Source organism: Chrysemys picta, chromosome 8 (assembly GCF_011386835.1).
Source record: "Chrysemys picta bellii isolate R12L10 chromosome 8, ASM1138683v2, whole genome shotgun sequence".
NCBI classification, from domain to species: domain Eukaryota; kingdom Metazoa; phylum Chordata; order Testudines; family Emydidae; genus Chrysemys; species Chrysemys picta.
In genome coordinates, this window is record NC_088798.1 from 57,823,604 (window position 1) to 57,845,545 (window position 21,942).

Consider the following 21,942-nt stretch of genomic DNA (forward strand, 5'->3'; position numbering starts at 1 on the left):
AGAAGCGGCATGTTTGCGGCTCTGCCCCGGACCTTCCGTTTGCCTCTCTGGCTTTGTGGTAGGCTTGCCTTAGCTCCTTAATTTTCACACGGCACTGCTGTGCGTCCCTGTTATGGCCTCTGTCCTTCATGGCCTTTGAGACTTTTTCTAATATTTTGCCATTTTGTTTATTGCTACAGAGTTCAGCTAGCACTGATTCATCTCCCCATATGGCGAGCAGATCTCATACCTCCCGTTCTGTCCATGCTGGAGCTCTTTTGCAATCCTGGGACTCCATCATGGTCACCTGTGCTCTCCACGCTGGGCAAACAGGAAATGAAATTCAAAAGTTCGCGGGGCTTTTCCTGTCTACCTGGTCAGTGCATCTGAGTTGAGAGTGCTGTCCAGAGCGGTCACAATGAAGCACTGTGGAATAGCTCCCGGAGGCCAATAACATCGAATTCCGTCCACACTACCCCAAATCCGACCCGCAAAGAACGATTTTAGCGCTAATCCCCTCATCGGAGGTGGAGTAAAGAAACCGGTTTAAAGGGCCCTTTAAGTCGAAAAACAGGGCTTCGTCATGTGGACGTGTCCAGGCTTAATTCGATTTAACGCTACTAAATTCGACCTAAACTAGTAGGGCAGACCAGGCCTCAGACTTGTCGTTTCTTCCTCTTTCTCAAATCCATTCTTCCTCTCCACACAATCTGCTAATACTCTGATTTATGCCCTACCCATCTGTCATCTTTACTAGTAATAAGTACAACTTATACAGCACCTTCCATCCATGGATCTCAAAATGCTTCACAAAACATTAACTAAGACTGAAAACCCCAAAGAAGGTTTGTATTCCCATTTTACAAAATGGAGAGGTTAACTGACCTGCCCAAAGTCAGAGTGAGTCAGCAGCAGAGGCAGAAATAGAATTTAGCTGCTATAACCATTACCAATGCTGTCTTCCAGAGGACAGGAATAAGTTCTACGCTGGTCTCCCTGTATCTCACCTATCCTCTATCCAAAATACTGTGGGCCAAAGTCTTCTCCTCTTATTGCTCTGACAGTCCTCAAATCCTTTCACTGGCTTCCTCCTTTTCTTCCTGCATCAAGCCCAAACTCCAAGTCTTCACCTTCAATATTCTGTACATCGCTCCGACATCTCATCTTATATTTCTTCCTATGCCCCAGGCACACTCTATGTGTTACTCATACCACTCTCCTAAATGCTCCCCTGTCTCCTCCTCGCAGTCTTTAATTCATATTTTTTATGACAGCTCTTACTCCACTTGGAACAGCTTTCCCTTTCCCCTGCACCATGCTACATTCCCCTTTCTATTCACCATTTGTCAATCAAGTTACCACACTGATCTTTCTCCAGCACCATCTGCTCCTACATTTACTTCTGATAATTTGTATTTTATTGAAGAGTTTAATTGTGACTCCGAAGGTCAGGGATCTTATCTAGTACATGGTTGTAGAAAGCTATGTACACTAATGGCACTAAATTAATAATGTTAAACGGGATTATTCAAGACAGAGCAGAAGCAGCAGCTTTGAGAAGAAAAACTCCTACACAAATATCTTCCATAATTAGGAGCAGCAGAAAGGACATTACATGCCATATGGAACATACGCATATTTCTTCCCCTAATCCTGAAGACAGGTTTCCAAAGAGTGAAAGCAGCAATATAGTTAAGTACATGACAAAAGAGCAATGTTATTTGATCCTATCTGGATGGGCAAGAACAAAGTATTTTATAACATAAGGATTGTTATGTTAGACCTGGAGCTTGTCTACACAGTGGGGTAAGCACTTTATGGAAGTGTGATTTCTGAAGTGCACTAAAGTGTTGTGCATTTATAGTCCACATAGACCCTGCTGGTGTGCTTTAACATCATGGTGTTTGAAATAGTACTATGCTAGAGCACACATGGGAACTTATAATGCACACCAACAGGGTTACAATTAATGCATAACACCTTAGTGTGCTTTAAAATCATGCCCTTATAGTATGCAGACAAGCTCTAGCTCTCACTCCAACATGCTAAAACATAGCATAAATGGGCCCTCTAAGCTGAGAAACAACTTCTTAACAGAAGCAAAATGTTTCCTGTTCTCTTTTCCACAAATATATCATCAAGTGATCTATCCCCTGTCATCCATTCCCAGCTTCTGGCAAACAGAGACTAGGGACACCATCCCTGCCCATCCTGGCTAATAGCCATCGATGGACCTATCCCTCCATGAATGTATCTAGTTCTTTTTTGAACCCTGTTATAGTCTTGGCCTTCACAACATCCTCTGGCAAGGAGTTCCACACACAAACAAAAGTTCAGATTCTTTCTGTGAATAGCTAGCTAGTTAGAAACTGATGGAAATAGCTAAACCAAAAATCTAGTTCAGCAAACAAGATTTCAGGGGCTGAAAATGTTTTTCTGGTCACTTGTCCTGGATCAATGCTTGGCAAAGTTTACCGAGCTTGAAATTATTTGGGCTAGTCCTGGCAAATTTTCTAACCTAATGAGTTTTTGAGATACCGTGTCTGTCTTATAACTTTCAGGCCCACACTGGTCTCCGTCTAACAGTGCTCTTTGGACATGGGTCCAGATCCCTACATGTTGCTAGTATACAAACAAACAACTTTTCAGTTCTAAACTATTTAAGGTGAGAGATACTTTGCACAAAAATTTGATCTTAAAAAAAAAAAAAAAAAAAAAAAAAATAGAAGAGAAGAGAACTTCATCTCTTCCAAGCTCCACAGAATCTCCCTCAAACACACTGAAATTACTTTGGTATGAAAGTTTTTGAGACAGGTCCACAACAAAAAAAACCACAAAAATAGAACCAATAAAAACTCATGAAATTAGGCAAAAAGACTAACTCAGTGTCACAGGATTCTGTTGAGCCAAATAGGGGCACAGTATAAAAGAAAGCCTCAACAGTGAGAGGTAAGCAGCTGAGATTCCACAGTCAACTCGGGTATGGCTGAATAGCTCACTGACTTGTGTGGCAAGTTACTTTCCAGGGAAAAAGTGGGGGAAAAAATGACACTTAGCATTCCTGGATATCCACAGGATTTTTTCCCTCTCCCTCAAATTAATGCTTGTCCCATGAGAGGCCTTCACTAGTAGTTCTGGTTCAAGAAAACTGGCTGAAAGTTCCTATGGATCTTGTGAATCTTTAAACAGCCCAAGACACGGCTAAGCATGCAAAGATTGGTGTACTCTGAACTGCTGCAGTGGGCCTATCGGGTTCTTATACCTGGCCAATTTGCCTTCACGGTAAGTCCTTCCCCAAGGATGCCGGTGCTTCTGAAGAGGCCAGACATCCGGCAGCCATAGTGTGACTGACCCCTCCATGGTATCTCCATCAGCACAAGCTGGTTCTGTTTCTCGACAATAGTAGCACTTCCCATAGAAACAGGTACTATTACCTTCAAAAACAAAAACAAAAAACATATCACAAGAACAGCAGTAACTCTATGGAAGCCCAAACAAAAGAGAGGAGCAGCCTGAAGGACCTTTAGAGAGATTTCCACAAAGAAGTCCTTTCAACAGTTCACTTCATTTCGCCTTCCTCTTCCTTCCCTCAAGAGGAAACCAAAACTTCTCTTTTTCTTTTGGAAAGAAGTTCCAAATGGAGAGATAACCAACAGGAATTAATCATCTTTGACAAGATGAAAAGCTCACTTTAAAAGGATCCACTGAATAGACAAGGGAAAACACACACACACAAAAAACTACATTAGAAGAACATTATTAAGTTTGCAAAGTCAAGCACTCAGACATTAGGAAATTCAAAAATTTCTTGTGCGCACATGCTCAGGGTCTAATGGACTGCATATGTGGGGTTGGGAAGGAATCTTCCTCCAGGTCGCATTGGCAGTGATTCTGGGGGGTAATTTGCCTTCCCCTGCAGCGTGTGGGCACGGGTCACTTGCCAGGATTATCTGGGTATACCTCCTTTAAACTTGTCCATGCCTTTACAAAGGACTCAGGCACTGGTTCATCTCTGTCCTTCCTAGTCTCTGCTTGTAGCACATAATAGCCTGACTTAATTTCGGTTGTTGGATTTAGCAGGAGGGGGCTGGTGGCCTGTGATATACAGGAGGCCAGACTATATGATCTGGACACCCTTTCTGGCCTTAAATTCTGCGACTATGACATTGAACAACGAAGAGGAAACAAAATACTGAATTAGTTGCTCATTAAGTGAGCACTAACATCCAATGCAGTGAATGAGAGAGGGGTCTAGTGGGAAAAAATAGTATTTGATCATGCACAAAGGGGTCAAATTAAGGTCGCACAGGCAATCTTAATTCTGGCATTTCCTAACTTCTGAGTGCTTGGCTTTGCAATCTTATAATTAAGTTTTTGTGTTATATCCTAGGTTTAACCAAAAAAAAAAAAAAAAAAGTGCAAATGGGGGTGGGGGGAATTCCACCATTCTGACACCTACTTGGGTCATCCGCAGGATTGGATCCTTTAAAACTCTATTGCAAAGACCTCTGCCATTCGCGCAAATGGAGTAGCTGATAGCAATAGTAGGCTGTCATCCTCTATGTGGACTAGTTCTGGGCGGGGCGGTGGATGGGACACTGCCAGAGGATTTCACTGCTTCTGACAGCAGAGAAATGATGAGACTCAGGAATCTTATGTTCCATTCCAGGCTTTGGAGAGAAGTGTGTTCTAATAGGCAAAGACTCTTCTGCCTATCCCTCCCTGCCCCTGCCCCCTCACCTTGACCCCTGCTGCTACATCCTTCCAATCTGTTTCACCCCCATCTCCAAGTCCCAGGCTCTTGCCCAGCCAGCCCTAGTTCCTCTGCACCTTCTGGCTCCTCATTCCCAGTTTCTCCTCTCAGCTCCTCATTTAATCTGCTTCTTTTCTCCCAACCTCCAGTCACCCAACCACCTTGTCCCCCACCCTGGCTCCTCATCCAATCTCCCCACACACTGCCCCGGTTCTTTGTCCTGACCCACTCCTCTGCACCCCATCACCGTAGGTTTGGCTCTTGTCCCCTTTGCTTTCAAATGAGACAGATTTCCCCTCCATGCTGCTTTGGCATCAGCAAAGGGAGCACTGACAGCAAAAGAGACACTGGCTCCATGTAACACTCTCAGCCACAGCAAAGACAACAGCTGCGACTAGAGAGAGTCCTCCTTTAGACCCTGGCTGCAGCCAGCCTAGTGGGGATGGAATCTTCAAATTTTTAAAAGGATTATAACACGGCCAAATTTAATCAGATTTCATAGGGGTAGCAACAGGCACATCCCTGACACAAAAGCCACCATGTTTCTAAATTTCAAGTCCCTATTCCACAGAATGGGGGCACAAGAGCCCCCCCTCCTTAAAAAAAAAAAAAAGTTGCCTGAATTTTTGAACACAGGCGACAACAATTTTTCATTAGCCTCATTTTCTGAAACAGCTGAACCATTTTGACTGACATTACAAAAACACACACAACCTCAGCATGAGGCAGAGACCTGGCATGGTATATTTCAGCCTGAACAGTTAAAGTTTGGCAGAGTTATAAACAACTGAAAATATAGTCTTATAACTGGAAGTGTCTGACAACCTTAATAATAAGTGCTACCAGCCCTGCCTATCATGCATACATAAAAACAATACATTGTTAATGAAAAGTTGTCTAAATATGTTTTCGGACAAAGAAATATGATGCTTTATAATCTGACTGAAGTACTAATGGTTGTAGCACAGGGCATTTTCTGAGGCATAATGACCAGCTGGCAGGACTCTGCCCTTGAGCCATTAACCCCCAGAAAATACCCCATCAACATTACTACTATAAATTAAATGTATGAAACTGTTCTGGGACATCTAGTTATGAACATCTTATCCCGTTCTATAACCATGTTACTATGCCAGGCACACTGTTGGTGCTACACAAACATCATCCATCACCATCTTGTATATTAGCAAGCCACATCATTCCAACCGTCCATTCAGTTTACTCAGAGTAAAATATAATTCCATTTTTTCAATTCAGGTCTATTTCTAAATTCTTCTGACTGCTTTTGACATTAGGAAGAAAATACTTATTCAAACAAATGTCTACAAAAGGGAACGTACTAAAATTACAGGCAAACCAAAGTATTTTTTGTTGAAAAATAATCCCACCCCCGTTTCCCCACCAAACAAGGTTATATCAGTGTTAAAATCCCTCTGAAGGGCTGGAACCAGTTTATCAGGTTCCTATATAGTAGTTAACTGTTCTACAGTTATGTCAGTTTCCCACTGCTCTTTTTTTTTTTTTTTTTAAATAAACAAGCTTATTTTCAATGGGCTGCACAATACCTAGAACCCACTTACCCAGCATCAGGAATGTACTCAGCAGCTGCTCTGTTGCAACGGGTTTGATCTCTGTACGCAGATTCACAAACCTGCCAATCACCAGTGGAGCTCGCCGGAAACCCAGAATTCTGTTTCGGGGAGGGAAGAGGGGTGACAGAGTATGAGCATTTTAACAGGAATAGCAGTTTCAAATCTAAAAACCACATCAGATCTCCAAGCCACTGAGCAAATTCAAAGATGGTTGCCTTATAGCAGGTGCTAAGCTTGGAACCCCATTGGAAATTAACCCTTCGCCATTTGTACCTTCTATCTTCTTTCAAGACTTTCCTTTGGCTAAGGAGGGCTGGATATACGAGACTCCCTTTACAGCCCATCAGCAATGCCCCTATATTGGTCTGAGTGGTCACTGCAGAGCAGCATGAGATGCACCTTTTCTTCAAGGGCCAAATACAGTGTCTTCACAGAACTCAACCCCAGAAATGAGACCTCATATCACAAAATATATTGTCTCTCATGTAGCAGCTCAAAGCAACCACCACCGGGCGTTGGGCTGGCCACATGGAAAGATAATTTATACTAATTCCCAGAAACCACCTGATAAACTCTGTTGTAATTTAAACTCCAATTCAGTTAAACTTGAGAGCAGACAAGCTGGTTTGAGAGAACTGGGTATCTTTGGAAAACACAAAGACATTTAGAAACATGAGAGAGGTGGGAAAGATAGTTTAGCAGGTAAGCACAAGTCTGTCAGTGAGTTCTGTTCCTGTGTCTGTTAGACTTACTGTGTGACCACAGGCAACTTGGGTGTTTAGGGTGGGATTTTCAAAAGTGCCGAAGTGAGTTTGGAGCATATCAATACAATTTGCACTCTTAACTCACTTAGGCACGTTTGAAAGACCCACCCTTAACCTTTATGCTTCAGTTGTCCCCTCTGTAAAATGGAAACTTATCTCACAGAGGTATATGAAGGTTAGTTCTTTAACATTTGTAAATTGCTTTTAGCTCCTCAGACAGAAAGCCCAAAAGAAGTGCAAAGTGTTATTCAAAATAGGCAAAGAAGAATGTTTGTCTTAACAAATCACGCCTGAGATATACAGGATAGTAAAAGAGTACAACAGATTTGGATGTGTGCAATTATCTAATTTGTATGAGCAAATGAGATAGTCTTAATTCTGTGCCCCTTCGCATATGGCTATTTAAAATAGGTATCCTTTGAAGTGTCAGCATCAGAGTTAAATATTAGCACCCTATTGTGATGAATGGGAAAGATGTCAGTTCACACCTCACCAGAACCATTGCTTAGGTATAAGACAGCACTACACGGAATCATATTCAAGAGGTCATCTTTGCAGCATAACCACAAGAAACCTACTTAAAAAAAAATAATAATAAAGCTTGCAATTTGCGCAATTTGAAGCTGTCGTGGATGCCAGAAAAAAACAGTACAAGTGGTCCAGATCCAACTCCACCAGAGAGGTCCTTTGGGGCCATCTGCCTGTCCCAAGTCAGGATAAAGGAGGAGGGTTGGGCGTGGGGCTAGCAACTCCACCCCGTAAAAAAAATTAATTTGCTACAGAAACGCCAACAATAGAGATAACAGAGACTTTTAGCCTGGAAAAAGAAGGGCCTTCAACTCGAAGACGCATGACGCTGGGTGGTGAAAGTCGTGAGGAAGCCACTAAGCCGATTACCCTTCTTGCAACTAGGAGGATTACCATCGGTACATGGAACGTGAGGACCATGTACGAGTCAAGAAAGACGGCGCAGGTCGCAGCAGAGATGAGGAGCAACAACCTGACCCTACTAGGCATTAGCGAGACAAGATGGACGCAAGCTGGACAGAGACGATTGTTGACAGGAGAGCTGTTGCTGTATTCCAGACATGAAGAGAGCGACGCGCCCCACACACACGGAATAGGCTTCATGTTGTCCAAGCAGGCACAGAGAGCACTGATTGGTTGGGAGGCACATGGTTCCAGGATCATCACAGCATCCTTCAGAACTAAAATGAAGAGGATTAAGATGAATGTTGTACAGTGCTATGCTCCAACCAATGACAGTGAAGAGGTGGACAAAGACTATTTTTACAACAGACTTCAGAAAATATTAGAGACTGTCCCAGATAAAGACATTACCATCCTTATGGGAGACTTTAATGCCAAAATTGGACCTGACAACACAGGATATGAACAAGTCATGGGGATCCACGCTGTGGGAGAGATGAGTGAGAATGGAGAGAGATTTGTGTGCACTTAACAACCTGGTCATAGGAGGTAGCATCTTTCCTCACAAGCGGATCCACAAGAGTACCTGGGTATCGCCAGCAGGCACGATAGAAAACCAGATCGATCATGTCTGTATTAGTAAGAAGTTCAGAAGATCTTTGCAGGACGTTAGAGTTAGAAGAGGAGCAGACGTAGCGTCCGACCATCATTTAGTGGTGGCCAGATTGAAGCTGAAGAAGAACTGGATAGATGCGTCAGATAGAAGAGCGAAGTACAATGTCAGCCTTTTGAAGGATCATAAGATCAAGGAAGATTTTGGACTGACGCTGAAGAGTAAGTTTTCAGTACTACAGGATCGGTCTGAGGAAGAGGAAGACAGTGTACCCAACAGATGGCAGAAAGTGAGAGAGACACTTAGGTCAGCATGCCAGGAAGTGCTTGGAATCAAGAAATACCAGCAGAAAGAGTGGATCACAGCAGAGACCTTGACTAAGATAGAAGAAAGAAAGAAGAAGAAGGCAGTAGTTAATAACAGCAGGACTAGAGCAGCAAAGGCTAAAGCGCAAGAAGAGTATGCTGAAGCCCATAAAGTAGTGAAGAGGAATATTAGGAAGGATAAGAGAGATTATGTGGATGGACTGGCAGCAGAAGCGGAACAGGCAGCATACAATGGTAATATGAAACAACTGTATGACATCACCAAGCGACTGTCTGGAAAGTTCAGCAAGCCAGAACGCCCCGTTAAAGACAAGCAGGGAAAGTCTATAACAGAAATAGAACAACAGATGAATAGATGGGCGGAGCACTTTGAGGAACTTCTAAACAGACCAGCACCACTAAATCCACCAGACATTGACCCAGCCAACGAAGACTTTCCAATCAATTGTGATAGACCTACCAGAGATGAGATCAGAAAAGCCATCACTATGATGAAGAACAGGAAGGCGGCTGGACCTGACGATATTCCAGCAGAGGCCCTGAAAGTACATCTGGATGCTTCAGTGGAAATGCTGTACCCCCTTTTTGAGAAGATATGGGAAGAAGAAGTGATTCCGGCAGACTGGAAAGAGGGATAACCTTATTAAAATCCCCAAGAAAGGTGACCTCAGCAATTGTGCTAAACTACAGAGGAATCACATTTCTGTCAGTCCCAGGGAAGGTCTTCAACCGAGTTCTCTTAGAGAGAATGAAGGATGCCGTCGATCCACAGCTACGAGATGAGCAGGCAGGTTTCCGGCAAAATAGATCATGCACGGACCAGATAGCAACGCTCCGCATCATAGTCGAGCAGTCTATGAAATGGAACTCCTCGTTGTACATCAACTTTGTTGACTATGAGAAAGCATTCGATAGCGTGGATCGAGAGACTCTCTGGAAGCTCGTTCGGCACTATGGCATCCCAGCAAAGGTGGTTAACTTGATTAAGAACTTATATGACGGCATACAATGTAGAGTGATCCATGGAGGGCAGCTTACAAACAGCTTCCAGGTGCGAACCAGAGTCAGACAAGGATGTTTGTTGTCACCATTTCTCTTTCTCCTTGTCATTGATTGGATTATGAAGACATCCATTTATGAGCGCAGGAACGGAATCCAGTGGACATTGTGGACCCAGCTTGATGACCTGGACTTTGCCGACAACCTTGCACTCCTTTCGCATAGCAAACAGCAGATGCAAGAGAAGACCAACGTAGTGGCAGCCACGTCATCACAGGTTGGCCTCAACATCCACAAGGACAAGACCAAGATCCTCAAGATTAACTCCATCAGTAATGACCCAGTCACACTGAACAGAAGCCCTCTGGAAGAAGTGCAGTCCTTCACCCACCTAGGCAGCAGCATCGACCAACAGGGTGGCATGGACGCAGACAAAGCAAGGATCGGTAAGGCAAGAGCAGCTTTCTTACAACTCAAGAACATCTGGAGCTCCAGAGAGCTGTCTTTGGCAACAAAGATTAGACTGTTCAATTCCAACGTGAAATCAGTCTTATTGTATGGAGCTGAAACCTGGAGGACAACTAAAACAACCACCAGGAAGATCCAGACCTTCATAAATAGTTGCCTTAGAAGGATTCTCCAGATCCGCTGGCCAGACACAATCAGCAACATCTACCTCTTGGAGAGGACCTGTCAACTTCCAGCAGAGGAAGAAATTAGAAGGAGAAGGTGGGGCTGGATAGGACACACACTACGCAAGCAGCCAACCAACATCACTAGACAGGCATTGCGGTGGAACCCCCAAGGCAAGCGGAAAAGAGGCCGTCCAAGAAACACCTGGCGACGCGACCTTCAGGCTGATAGCATAAAAATGGGCTATACCTGGAACCAGCTAGAGCAAATGGCCCAGGATAGAGGACTCTGGAGATCTGTGGTTGGCGGCCCATACCCCGATTGGGGTGACAGGCATGAGTGAGTGAGTGAGGTCCAGATCCACCCCAGGTGTCAAACTCATGCTCCACAGAGACCCCTCCCACAGATCTAGGAGCAACAATTTTCGGCTCTGAAAAAACTCCGATCAGACCTTCTTAACTGAAAGTAGGCAGCTGCCATACAAGCCCTGAAGAGGTTGTAAATTACGAGAAAAAGTAGGAAAATCCAATCTCTCACTGGACAGCCCTAGAGAAACAAGAACCCAATGGGTTGGGGCAGTATCCCTTATAGAAACAGAAACTTTAGTCCAATATAATCCTATTGTAGGAAAAAGTGTGGCTGAGAAAGGATACCACAGTGCCCTATGCAGGAAAATAGACCCTACTTTGCCTCCCTGATTGTGAAATATGAAAGAAAACTGGCATAAAGTTCAGAGCAAAAATAGTCTGAATACGTTTTGCTTTGTACAATTCAACACAGCAACTGTCATGCTAGATCAGAGCTACGGTCGAACATCCAGTATCCTGTCTCTAACCGAGTCCAGCACCAGACAAGTCAGAGAAAGGTGCAAGAAACCACCCAGTTCCTAACAGTTCACAATTGGCTTAATATCTCTTCTAAAAGCTATTGTAGTATTAACTATGTGACCAAATCCCTTTCTGAATCTTGCTCAGTTTTTTACCTCAATGATATCGTCTGGCAATGAATTCCACAGCTGAATTGCATGTTTAGTGAAAATATATTTCCTTTTATCAGTTTTGAATTTGCCCTCTTTCAATTTCATTTAATCTCCCTTTGTTCTTGTGTTATGAGACAGGAGAACAGAACGTTCCAATTCACCTTCTCTTGATCATTCATTATTTTGTATACTCTTATCATGTCCCCTCTTATTCATCACCTCCTTTCTAAAGTAAGAGATTCCAACATTTTCACTTTTTCTTCATATGAGGTTTTTTTTTCCATTCCCCCAATTATTTTCTATACCCTTTTTTAAAACCCTTTCTAATTATGTAATAGCCTTTTTGAAATGGAGTGACCAATACCTCAAGCAGTATTCTAGATGAAGCTGCACCACTGATTCATATAATGGAATTATAATATTTTTCACTCCTTATGTATCCTAACATCTTATTTGATTTTTTGACAGCAGCTGCACATTGAGCAGAGGTCTTCACATTGAGCTGTCCACAATGATTCCCAGACCCCTTTCCCAAATTGATCATTAATTTAGACCCTTCTAAGGTATATGAGTAGTTGATTTTTTCCCTCCAGTGTGAATTACTCTGCGTTTACCATCAATATACTTCATTTGCCATCATGTTACCCACTCACCAATCTTGGTTAGGTCCCTCTGATTTGCTGCACAGCCCTCTGTGGACTTGACTAACCTAAATAACACTATATCATCTGGAAAAAAAATTGCTTTCTCACTGCTCACCCCCCCTTCCCAGATCACCAACAAATATACTAAAGACAAGACCTAGTACAGAACTTTAAGGCACCCTCATTCTTCACTTTTTGACAAGATGAAAATTGACTATTTATTCTCACTGTCTCTTGGTCAGTTTTTGATCCATGATAATACTTTACCTCTCACCCCATGACTACTTAGTTTCTTTAGCAGTCTCTTGTGAGGAACCTAATTAAAACCCTTTGAAAGTCTACGTAAACTGTGCCCATCTTGTTCTTTGTTATCCATTACTTCGTTGACATGTGCAAAGCATTCTAATAAGTTAGGGTGATACTATTTCCTTTCGCAGAAACCTTGCTCATTGGACTCTATCATGTCATGACGTTTTATAACGTTTTTTGTTCTACTCAATGAGCAGGTTGGAAACTGATGTCTCAGGCACCCTCTCTGAAGTGAACTGGTGCAAAAAAACCAAAACAAAAACAAGAGAATAATTAAATAGTTAACCCAATAGTTCCATACCTGTCCAAGTGAAAGGCTGCCACCTCCGCATTGTGTCTGTCATATCCAGCATATGGCTCTCCTTCTACTACGTAGTCTCTGGCATATCTGTAAATGCAATGAATGATGGAAAAACAAAATGATTTATGGGGGATTCTCCTCAGTAAAGTTAAGAGTCACACAAGCAAGAATCATTGAAGTGAAATTGGCTCTGGGTCACCTCTAAAATGATTTCTTGTGGGAGAGGAGGAATGAGTTTAGTGAGATTAAAGAGTGTAAAGATTAGCAGAGAGGTACATAGTGAGAACAGGGTAGTCATGCATTGATCTGAGTCACCAGGTAAGCTAGGACAGTCAAACAAAATGAGTTTTAATACAACCAAAACGCAAGGTCATACACCTCAGAGCAAAAAATACAAGCCATACCTATAGAAGACTCTATCCTAGAGAGCACTGACTCTGAAAAGGATTTAGTAGTCATAGTGGACAAAACTCAACATCAGCTCCTAGTGTGATGATGTGACAAAAAGTGCTAGTGCAATCCTTGCATGTATAAACGGGGTCAATAACAGACTGAGAGGTGACTTGATTACAGTGAATAAGTATCTTCCTAGGGCAAAAAATACCAGGAATTAACAGGCTCTTTAATCTAACAGAAAGAGACATAACAAGAATCAATGGCTGGAAGCTGAAGCCAGACAAATTCACTTTAAAAAGAGGGGGGAAAGTGCCTTCTAATTTGAAGGTGATTAACCAATGTAACAAACTACCAAGGAGAATGGTGGATTCTCCATCTCCTGATGTCTTCAAATCAAGACTGGATGCCTTTCTGTAAGATATACTTTAGTCAAACACAAATTACTGAGATCAATATGGGGGTAACAGAGTGAAATTTTATGGCATGTGATATACTAGATGATCTAATAATTCTTAAAATCTGCAGCTAGTTAGTGCAAGTTAGACAATTAATAGCCCTAGGGACTACCCAGAACAGGTACAGCAGCAGTGCATGTCTGCCACAGTATCTGCTAGTGTGCTTTAATCCTGACCCCACTTTTGGTTGAGAGGCTAGTTTATGACTAAGGCTACTATTTAATCATGGGTATTTTTAGTAAAAGTCATGGATGGGTCACGGGCAAGAAACAAAAAATCACGGCCATGACCTGTCCTTTATGTATACCATAAATACCCGATTGAGTCGGGGAGGGGAGGGGGAAATGCTCTCAGAGGGGGAGTCCACAGCACCAGCGGCTGTGGGGGGAGTCCCAGGGGGCCAGCAGCTACTCCAGCTGCCACTGTGGGGGGAGCCCTGGGGTCATCCGCTGTTCCAGCCGCCCCAGGACCACTGCCAAGCTGCAGCTGCTCCCACTGCCCCAGGGACTGCTGCTCAGGCGGTCCCCAGAGTCAGCTGCCAGGGGCCGGCTGAGTAGCAGCTGGTGCGGCTGGTCCCGAGGCCTCTCCAGCAGCGGCTGGTGTGGCTGGCTGCAGAGCCACTACAGCAGTCCCCAGAGCCAGCTGCTCGGGCAGCCCTGGGGTCAGCCACTCTGGCGGTTGCAGAAGTCGTGGAAGTCGCAGGAAGTCATGGAATCCATGACAAACACAGAGCCCTACTTATGACCCTGAGGAGAGGTCCAGTCAAATCCTTGCTTTAGAACACAAGAATGGCCATACTACTTCAGACCAATGGTCTATCTAGCCCAGTACCCTGTCTCCCGACTGTGGCCAATGCCAGGTGCTTCAAAGGGAAAGAACAGAACAGGGCAATTATCGAGTGATCCATCCCCTCTCATACAGCCCCAGCTTCTGGCAGTTAGAGGCTTAGGACACCCAGGGATGTGTCCCTGAGCATCTTGGCTAGTAGCCATTGATGGACCTAACCTCCATGAATTTATTAATTCTTTTTTTAACCAAGTTACAGTTTTGGCCTTCACAACATCCCCTGGCAACAAGTTCCACAGGTTGACTGTGCCTTATATGAAGTAGTACTTCCTTATGTTTGTCTTAAACCCGCTGCCTATTAATTTCATTGGGTGACCCCTGGTTCTTGTGTTACGTGAAGGGATAAATAACACTTCCTTATTCATTTTCTCCATACCATTTATGATTTTATAGACTTCTGCCATATCTTCCCTTAGCTGTCTCTTTCCCAAGCTGAACAGTCCCAGTCTCTTTAATCATATGGAAGCTGTTCCATATCCCTAATTATTTGTGTAGCCCTTCTTTGTACCTTTACCAATATTCATATATATTTTTTCAGATGGGGTGACCAGAACTGCATGCAATATTCAAGAAGGGGCATACAATGGATTTATATAGTGGCATTAAGATATTTCCAGTCTTATCATCGATCCCTTTCCTAATGGTTCATAACATTCCCAGGAGCCAGCACCTCATGCCAGCAGCTCCTCCAGCATGGTTGTACTGCCCCCAACCCTGTCCACTGCACTAATATGACCAGGGACAGCTGCTGGGGAGCATGGTACCCACCCCAGCTGCTCCTGGGAACAACCACTGCTGCAGTTCCCGGTAGAGCCCTACAGCTCCGTGGATACCAATTTATATCCACAGATACAGATTTCGTATCTGAACAGGGCTCTACTTTTTTGATTGCCCACTCAGTCTGCTAACTCTCCAGACCTACCAGATTCAATCAGAAAGATGGTAAATAGGGAACCTGACTACCTGCTCTGGAGCCGAGTGTGGGCAATTGCTTAAAAACTTCCAGAATCCTATGAAAAAGAGGCAGGGATAAACTCCTACATCCTTGCCAAAAATTCCCCTCTGCATCCCCTCTTTTCTCACATGCATTGCATACCACCACAAATTGTCTGGCATTCCTAAAAACATTCCTGGTTGTACATGTCCTTGATGTGTACATTTTGCCTGCCTGCACACAGACATTCCACTACTGGAATGTAACTTAAAGCTTTGTGTACTTCTTTATGGCATTCAGTTATAGAAAAAGCACTAGAGAAATACAGTAACAAGACATGGTATTTACAAGATGCATGCAATATCCTGTGCAAGCTGTATCACCACCACTTCAGTGCAAAAAGTTCATACTGTTTCAAAATAGTGCAGTCCAAGGATATAACTCCAAACCAGGTGTGCAAGTCGCCATTAGAGAAATGGTACTGAAAATTCCAGCAGTCCACCTTTTCCTCAAGGAAAGTTAGTTTAGAAAGCATTATAGGCATACACAAGCATACATAATAAGCTTTATGGTGGAATGTTCGATCAAGGCAGAAATGCAATTTCCATATTGACAAATACAAGGAAGAACATAAATATTACATTCCACTGGTAGCACCACAACCTTCTAGGCCTAGTTTGAAGATGACCATCAATTTCCATTTCTTGACCGCCCCCATGACTCTCTCCCATAAGGCACCCAGATCACGACAACTAGTCTGGCAGACAAGCTGGCAGACAAGCTGAATATTACCAAGTCACCAGCATGGCTCCACTCCACCTTCTGTATACTAGACCGCATCATATGCAATATGGACATATATCAGTTTATAAATTAATGAATCAACAGGGAGGAAAAAACTCAAACAGGGTTTTTTATCCAGTCACTGATGGATATATATTTACCTCTTAGGTTTGAAGACCACTTTCTGTCCCCCTTCAAGTATCAGCAAAGCTTTCAGTTGGGTCCCTTTGTAGCCCACATCAGCTTTTATAATTTTCTTGGTAGCCATGGCATGCATAACAGCCCCTAGCTCCGGCGTCTCCTCGGGATACACTTCCCGTGGTACCACCCACTGGGCGGCAATCTCCCAGGGGGACTGCAGCGTATGATCAAGTCGGGGGTCTAGCTCCACACGCAAGCTTGCCATCATGCGGTGAAAGGCCCGCTGGTCCTCCCGGTTGGCAGCTGAAGTGTCCAAGTTGTCAATGAGGAAAACTTTTGTGAAAATGAAGATGACAAGGAGGATGGCCAGCAGTACCACTCTCTGCTTTAGCTTCATGGTGACCTTCAACCCTTCTCTCCTGACCCTCTCTTCCAAGGGCTACAGGAAGTCTATTAGAGATCAGGGTCAGGAGGGGGATGTTAATGCTTTTCATTCATAATTTTCACTCTTGTGGGTCTATCATCACTGAAGTATCTTCCAGTACCCCTACAAATTAACCAAAAAAAAAAAAAAGGTAAGTTTCACAGGTACCTATTCTCTGGTACCATCAACTCAAAATCTAGTCATTTTTGCTAAGCATGTTAAAGAGTGCTGCACTTGCACCCAGCCCCAAACTTTCCTGCCAATTTTTGTGGTTTCACAATTCCATTTTCCTCTTTTGTAAATACTCTCCCCTGTTGCTCTGTGAACACCCCACACAAACAAGGGGAATGGACTGATACAGTTAAACGAACAATATACATAGAAGGCTGCCAAATGAAACATTCTCTATTATTGCACTTACAAGTAACAACTGAAATTATTGTAACTACAGTAGGCAAAACATTTGGAAAGAATTATTATTTAAGTTGATGGTACCACATTTAAAAGCAGAAAAGGCTCGTTTAAAAAAAAAAAATTGTGGTCCCTATAATATCTCCAAGTTCTTTACACTGTCCCAAGAAAATAAAAAGTATGACATCAATTCCGGTGTACTGAATCCATCCTTCATAGCAGTTTGCAAAAGTGATAGCCAAAAACATCTCCAGAGCAAACAAACAGAGGAGAGAGAAACAATAGACAATCAACAGCCTCACAGACACAAAGGAAGTAAAATATATATATATATATATATACACACATCACCTTGTTCTGAAACCTCAGCCCGAGCAACTATGCTGTGGCACATCTATGTCCTCATATTTAAGACAGATGCAAGACATCTCTCTGTTCAATAAATTTTGGCTGATAAATCGTTATCAATTAAGGTCTATCTGATGAGCAGTTAATCAAATCTAGTGAAATTAAGTCAAGAAAAGAATATTCCTACATTATTAATTAAACATAAGCAGAATGCAAATGAAAACTGACACTACATCACCATGACTGTAGGACACTCGTGGAGCTGGTAGAGATTGCACATAGTTTACGTTCCTTTTTTTTTTTTTTCCCCTCAAAATGGCCACAAACGGCACCCTGAGCCGTAGATGCTCACTGGGATGAGCAATAAATGGATGAGGCAGAAGTTACATATTCAAGAAATAAGTAATACAAGTGCACTTGCTTAGTTATTTTACCATCAGTTTTACTATCTACAACACAAGGACAGCCAAAGTGCATCCCATGGGCCAAATGCAGATCACAGTTATCCCCATCTTCAGCATGCAAGTTGCGGCCCGCGTGTTCAGATTAAGATGGACTACACTGCATATGAGAATCAGGATGTGTCTGCAGGCCACACACCCTGCGTTGAAGAGATGAGGGTAGCTGCGAATCTACTTTGTTTTAATGAGATCGATAGCCTTGGGATCCTAGCAAGTCACCACTGCTGTCCTCAGGGAGGCACAGTATGAGCACTCCTGCATAAAATCTTCATGTTAGACTAAACCAATAAGCTGGGGGACAGCCTGCTGACCCACTGTTAAACCAAATTACAAGTGACAGGTAGGGACAAGCAGTTCCACACCCAATCAACAGATCTCCATATTTTGAAACTGACTCCTTGTTCAGCTGGCTAACAGTTTTAAATGTGCAGCATAAAAGATAGTAACTTTAGCCCCATCATTTTCAGTTTGTCTCATTTGTGTGGTGACAGCTCAGTTCAGATTGCTCATTTCCGGTCACACATCTTGCTTCTCCTACACTATTGATAGCCCCAGTTTTCAGATATTAGTATGTAAACAATGTTATTGTAAAGGCAACTTGCATGCAGCTGACATGTGAATAACACATTTAATGTGATTAGTCACTCAACACACCAAATTCCATGAAGGGAAAAGGAAGAATTAAAAAGGAGGCCAAATGCCCGAGCTGTTTCAATCTAGCACTACAGACACCTTATCTATGTAATACTTATCGGATCTGCCAGTTATAAAAAAGAACCTCTCCTGGTATTGATCGGAAATGAGCCAGGAAATTCACATAAGCTAAAATTCCTCCTTCAGTTCTATCTAGGAAGGGAAGAATTTCTCTGAACAGAATGTCTGTGGTATGCAGGCTGGCAATGGGAATCAGCAGTACTGATAGCAAACCTTCCCCTGACCAAAAAGGCCATACTCCTGCAAGTGCAGGATACAGGGCTTATCTTCCCTACAACAGTTAGCTCCAATTAGTACACTTGGGTTACTCCACTCAAGCTAGTTTGAGTGACCACACTGCAGAACACCACTCAAACTATACAGAATGATTAGATTAACAGCTGATGAGTTATAATCAGTGTTGTATCACCACTGCATTACTTCCTAGAGCTTTAGCAGCATTTGAGCTCCAATCATCCCTCCACTTATGGTTAACTAGCTCAAACTTAAAGCACCACTTAACTTGAGCTAGAGATTTGTGTATGTGGATGGGAGTTGGGTTAGGAGCTCAGTCTAACATTGCAGTGAAGACACTCTCCTAAGACATTAAACACTCATCTTGAGTGTAACAAAAAGACCAAGCAGATTAATATGAACAGAATTTTATCTTCAATTCACTATATCTTTACTTTATTTATTCATTCATTCACTTTATTTCACTTCATTAGTATAGGAACTTGTTTTCTTTTGTTTCCTTTTTTTAAATATCTCAGAGGTTTATGAGCGTTAACACTGGATCATATAGCCCACTTCAGAACCACTACTATCTACAATGGAAACACTTATTTAGGCTTTATTTATCCCAATTCTGGACAGATTAAAGCACTTTGGGAAAGACTCTCACTCTTGGTACCTAAAATTTAGGCACCTATATATAAGTGGCCTGATTCTTAGAAATGCTGAGCAACTACAGATTCCTTGGTTTCCAAGGGAGCTATTGGTGTTAAACACTTCTGAAAAACAGACCACTTATACAGGCACCTACACTGCCCTTCATTGTTATCTCCCTTCCCACCAAGCCTTCTGTATATGTTATTAATTGGTATTTAATAAAAAAATACTCTGTGAAAGATAATAATTCTTTGTCTCCTACACATTGTGGTTGCTGCTGGAATTAATACACAGTGGCAATCTGATCATTTGCTGAGAACAAATCAGAGTCAGGAATCATCAAAATTTTAATGAAAGGCAGCAAGTTAACGAAGCAGGCAGAGCGCTGTAATGAAACATTACTGGATCTCATTGTCAAAATGGTGCCTCAAAGCCTCCCTGATTCGAACTGCTCCCCCATTGTACTCCTCTAATAGCCCTAGTATCTGGCTGCTCAAAAACAGCTGCCAGGCGATCCACCTCCACGCTCCACCCCAGGGGAAACTTGTAACCCGTAGCCTCACAAATATTGTGGAGTGCACAGCAGGCTGCTATGACCATGGGAATATTTTTCTCGTTTAAGTCTAACCTGCCATAAAAACAGCCACAGTGTGCTTTTAATCTGCCAAACGCATATTCTACGGTCATTCTGCATCTGCTCAGCCTAATGTTGAAGTGCTCCTTGCTGCTGTCCAGGTTTCCCACGTAAGGTTTCATGAGCCACGGGAGTAAGGGGTACACTGGGTCTCCCAGGATCACTATGGGCATTTCAACATCCCCAATTTGAATCTTCTTGTCTGGAAAGAAAGTCCCTGCTTGCAGCTTTCTGTAAAGTCCAGAGTTTCTGAAGATGCATGTGTCAAGCACCTTCCCGGACCACCCCGTGTTGATAGTGAAAGAGCCACGGAGATCCACAAATGCCTGCAATACCATATAGAAGTACCCCTTTCTATTGATGTACTCTGTCACAAGATGGTCCGAGGCCAAAATTAGGATATGCATGCCATCTATCGCCCTGCCGCAGTTAGGGAATCCCATTGCTGCAAAGCCATCTACCATTTCATGCACATTGCCAAGAGTCAGTGTCCTTCGTAGTAGTACGCGATTAATGGCCCCTCACGCTTGCATTAACGCAACCCCGGTGATGGATCTCCTTACTCCAAACTGATTTGCGACCGACCAGTAGCAGTCTGGAGTAGCCAGCTTACACACAGTGATTGCCACACGCTTCTCCACCAAGAAGGCAGCTCTCATTTTGGTGTCCTTGCACTGCAGTGTTGAGGTGAGCTCTGCACACAGGTTCCGGAAGGTGGCTTTCATATCTGAAATTCTGCAGCCACTGCATGCAATCCCATCACTCAGTGCTTGTTTCCCGAACCCAAAAGTGACGGTCCTCCGCATCCAACTGCTCCATGAATGCTCCATGTTGTTTCTTTCCATGGCTCATAGCAGTTTGGCACCTCTGATTTGTGTTCATATTGGGTGTTCATGATATACTGCATGGCCAGCCATAACTTGTTCATAACAGTGACAGTTCAGAACAGTGCAGGATCCATCCTTTCAGACAGAGATGGCAGGTGCACAGTAAACAGGGACCGTTGAAAAATGCCACAAAACGCAGTCGGAAGCCAATGGAACACTGGGATGGAAAAATGCATCATGAGACATTGAGCCCCTACCATGATGCACTGCGACCCATTCTGCCTTCCCACACCACCTAGCTGCAGAAGGTGGTGAGTTGCATAGTGCACTGCTCTCTCTGTCAATGCTAGAGCACCAACTGTGGACGTGCTCTGCTGAGAGAAGGAGCGTTATGAGAACATGTACAAGCAATGTAATTATACCAGGTTTTAATCATCGGCATAACTTTTGTCGACAAAACCCTTAGGGTACGCCTATACTACCCGCCGCATTGGCGGGTACTGTTCAACGTATCAGGGATCGATTTATCGTGTCTCATCTGGACGCGAAAAATCGATCCGCTAATCGACACCCGTACTCCACCTCGGCAGGAAGAGTAAGCGGCGTCGATGGGGGAGCCGCAGCAGTCAACTTGCTGCCGTGAGGACGGCCAGGTAAGTCGAACTAAGATACTTCGACTTCAGCTATGCGAATAGCATAGCTGAAGTTGCATATCTTAGTTTGAACCCCCCCGCTAGTGTAGCCCAGGCCTTAGTGTAGATGAGGCCTGAGAAAGTCCTTTCACTCAATGTTCTTATCTCCAGCAACCTTGCTGATTAAACAAAAGGCACAGTCCAAGAGTTTTATTACCTAAGTAAACTCCATGTACACACCCAG

General features: G+C 43.3%; 1 protein-coding gene across 3 annotated transcripts in view; it reads right to left on the reverse strand.

The window, feature by feature from the left end:
- FAM20B (FAM20B glycosaminoglycan xylosylkinase) overlaps window positions 1–21,942 on the reverse strand; it is a 50,948-nt gene that overhangs the window by 25,083 nt on the left and 3,923 nt on the right. For 2 of the 3 annotated variants that reach the window (XM_005304197.5, XM_065555669.1), the window contains exons 2-5: window positions 16,398–16,924; window positions 12,823–12,909; window positions 6,313–6,422; window positions 3,242–3,413 (exon numbers count right to left, since the gene is read on the reverse strand). In XM_005304197.5, the coding sequence (XP_005304254.2) occupies window positions 3,242–3,413; window positions 6,313–6,422; window positions 12,823–12,909; window positions 16,398–16,774 (746 nt within the window). In that variant the 5' untranslated portion in view covers window positions 16,775–16,924. Of the gene's footprint in view, window positions 1–229; window positions 301–3,241; window positions 3,414–6,312; window positions 6,423–12,822; window positions 12,910–16,397; window positions 16,925–21,942 lie in introns of those variants that run through there. The other variant, XM_065555668.1, reaches the window with a different exon arrangement.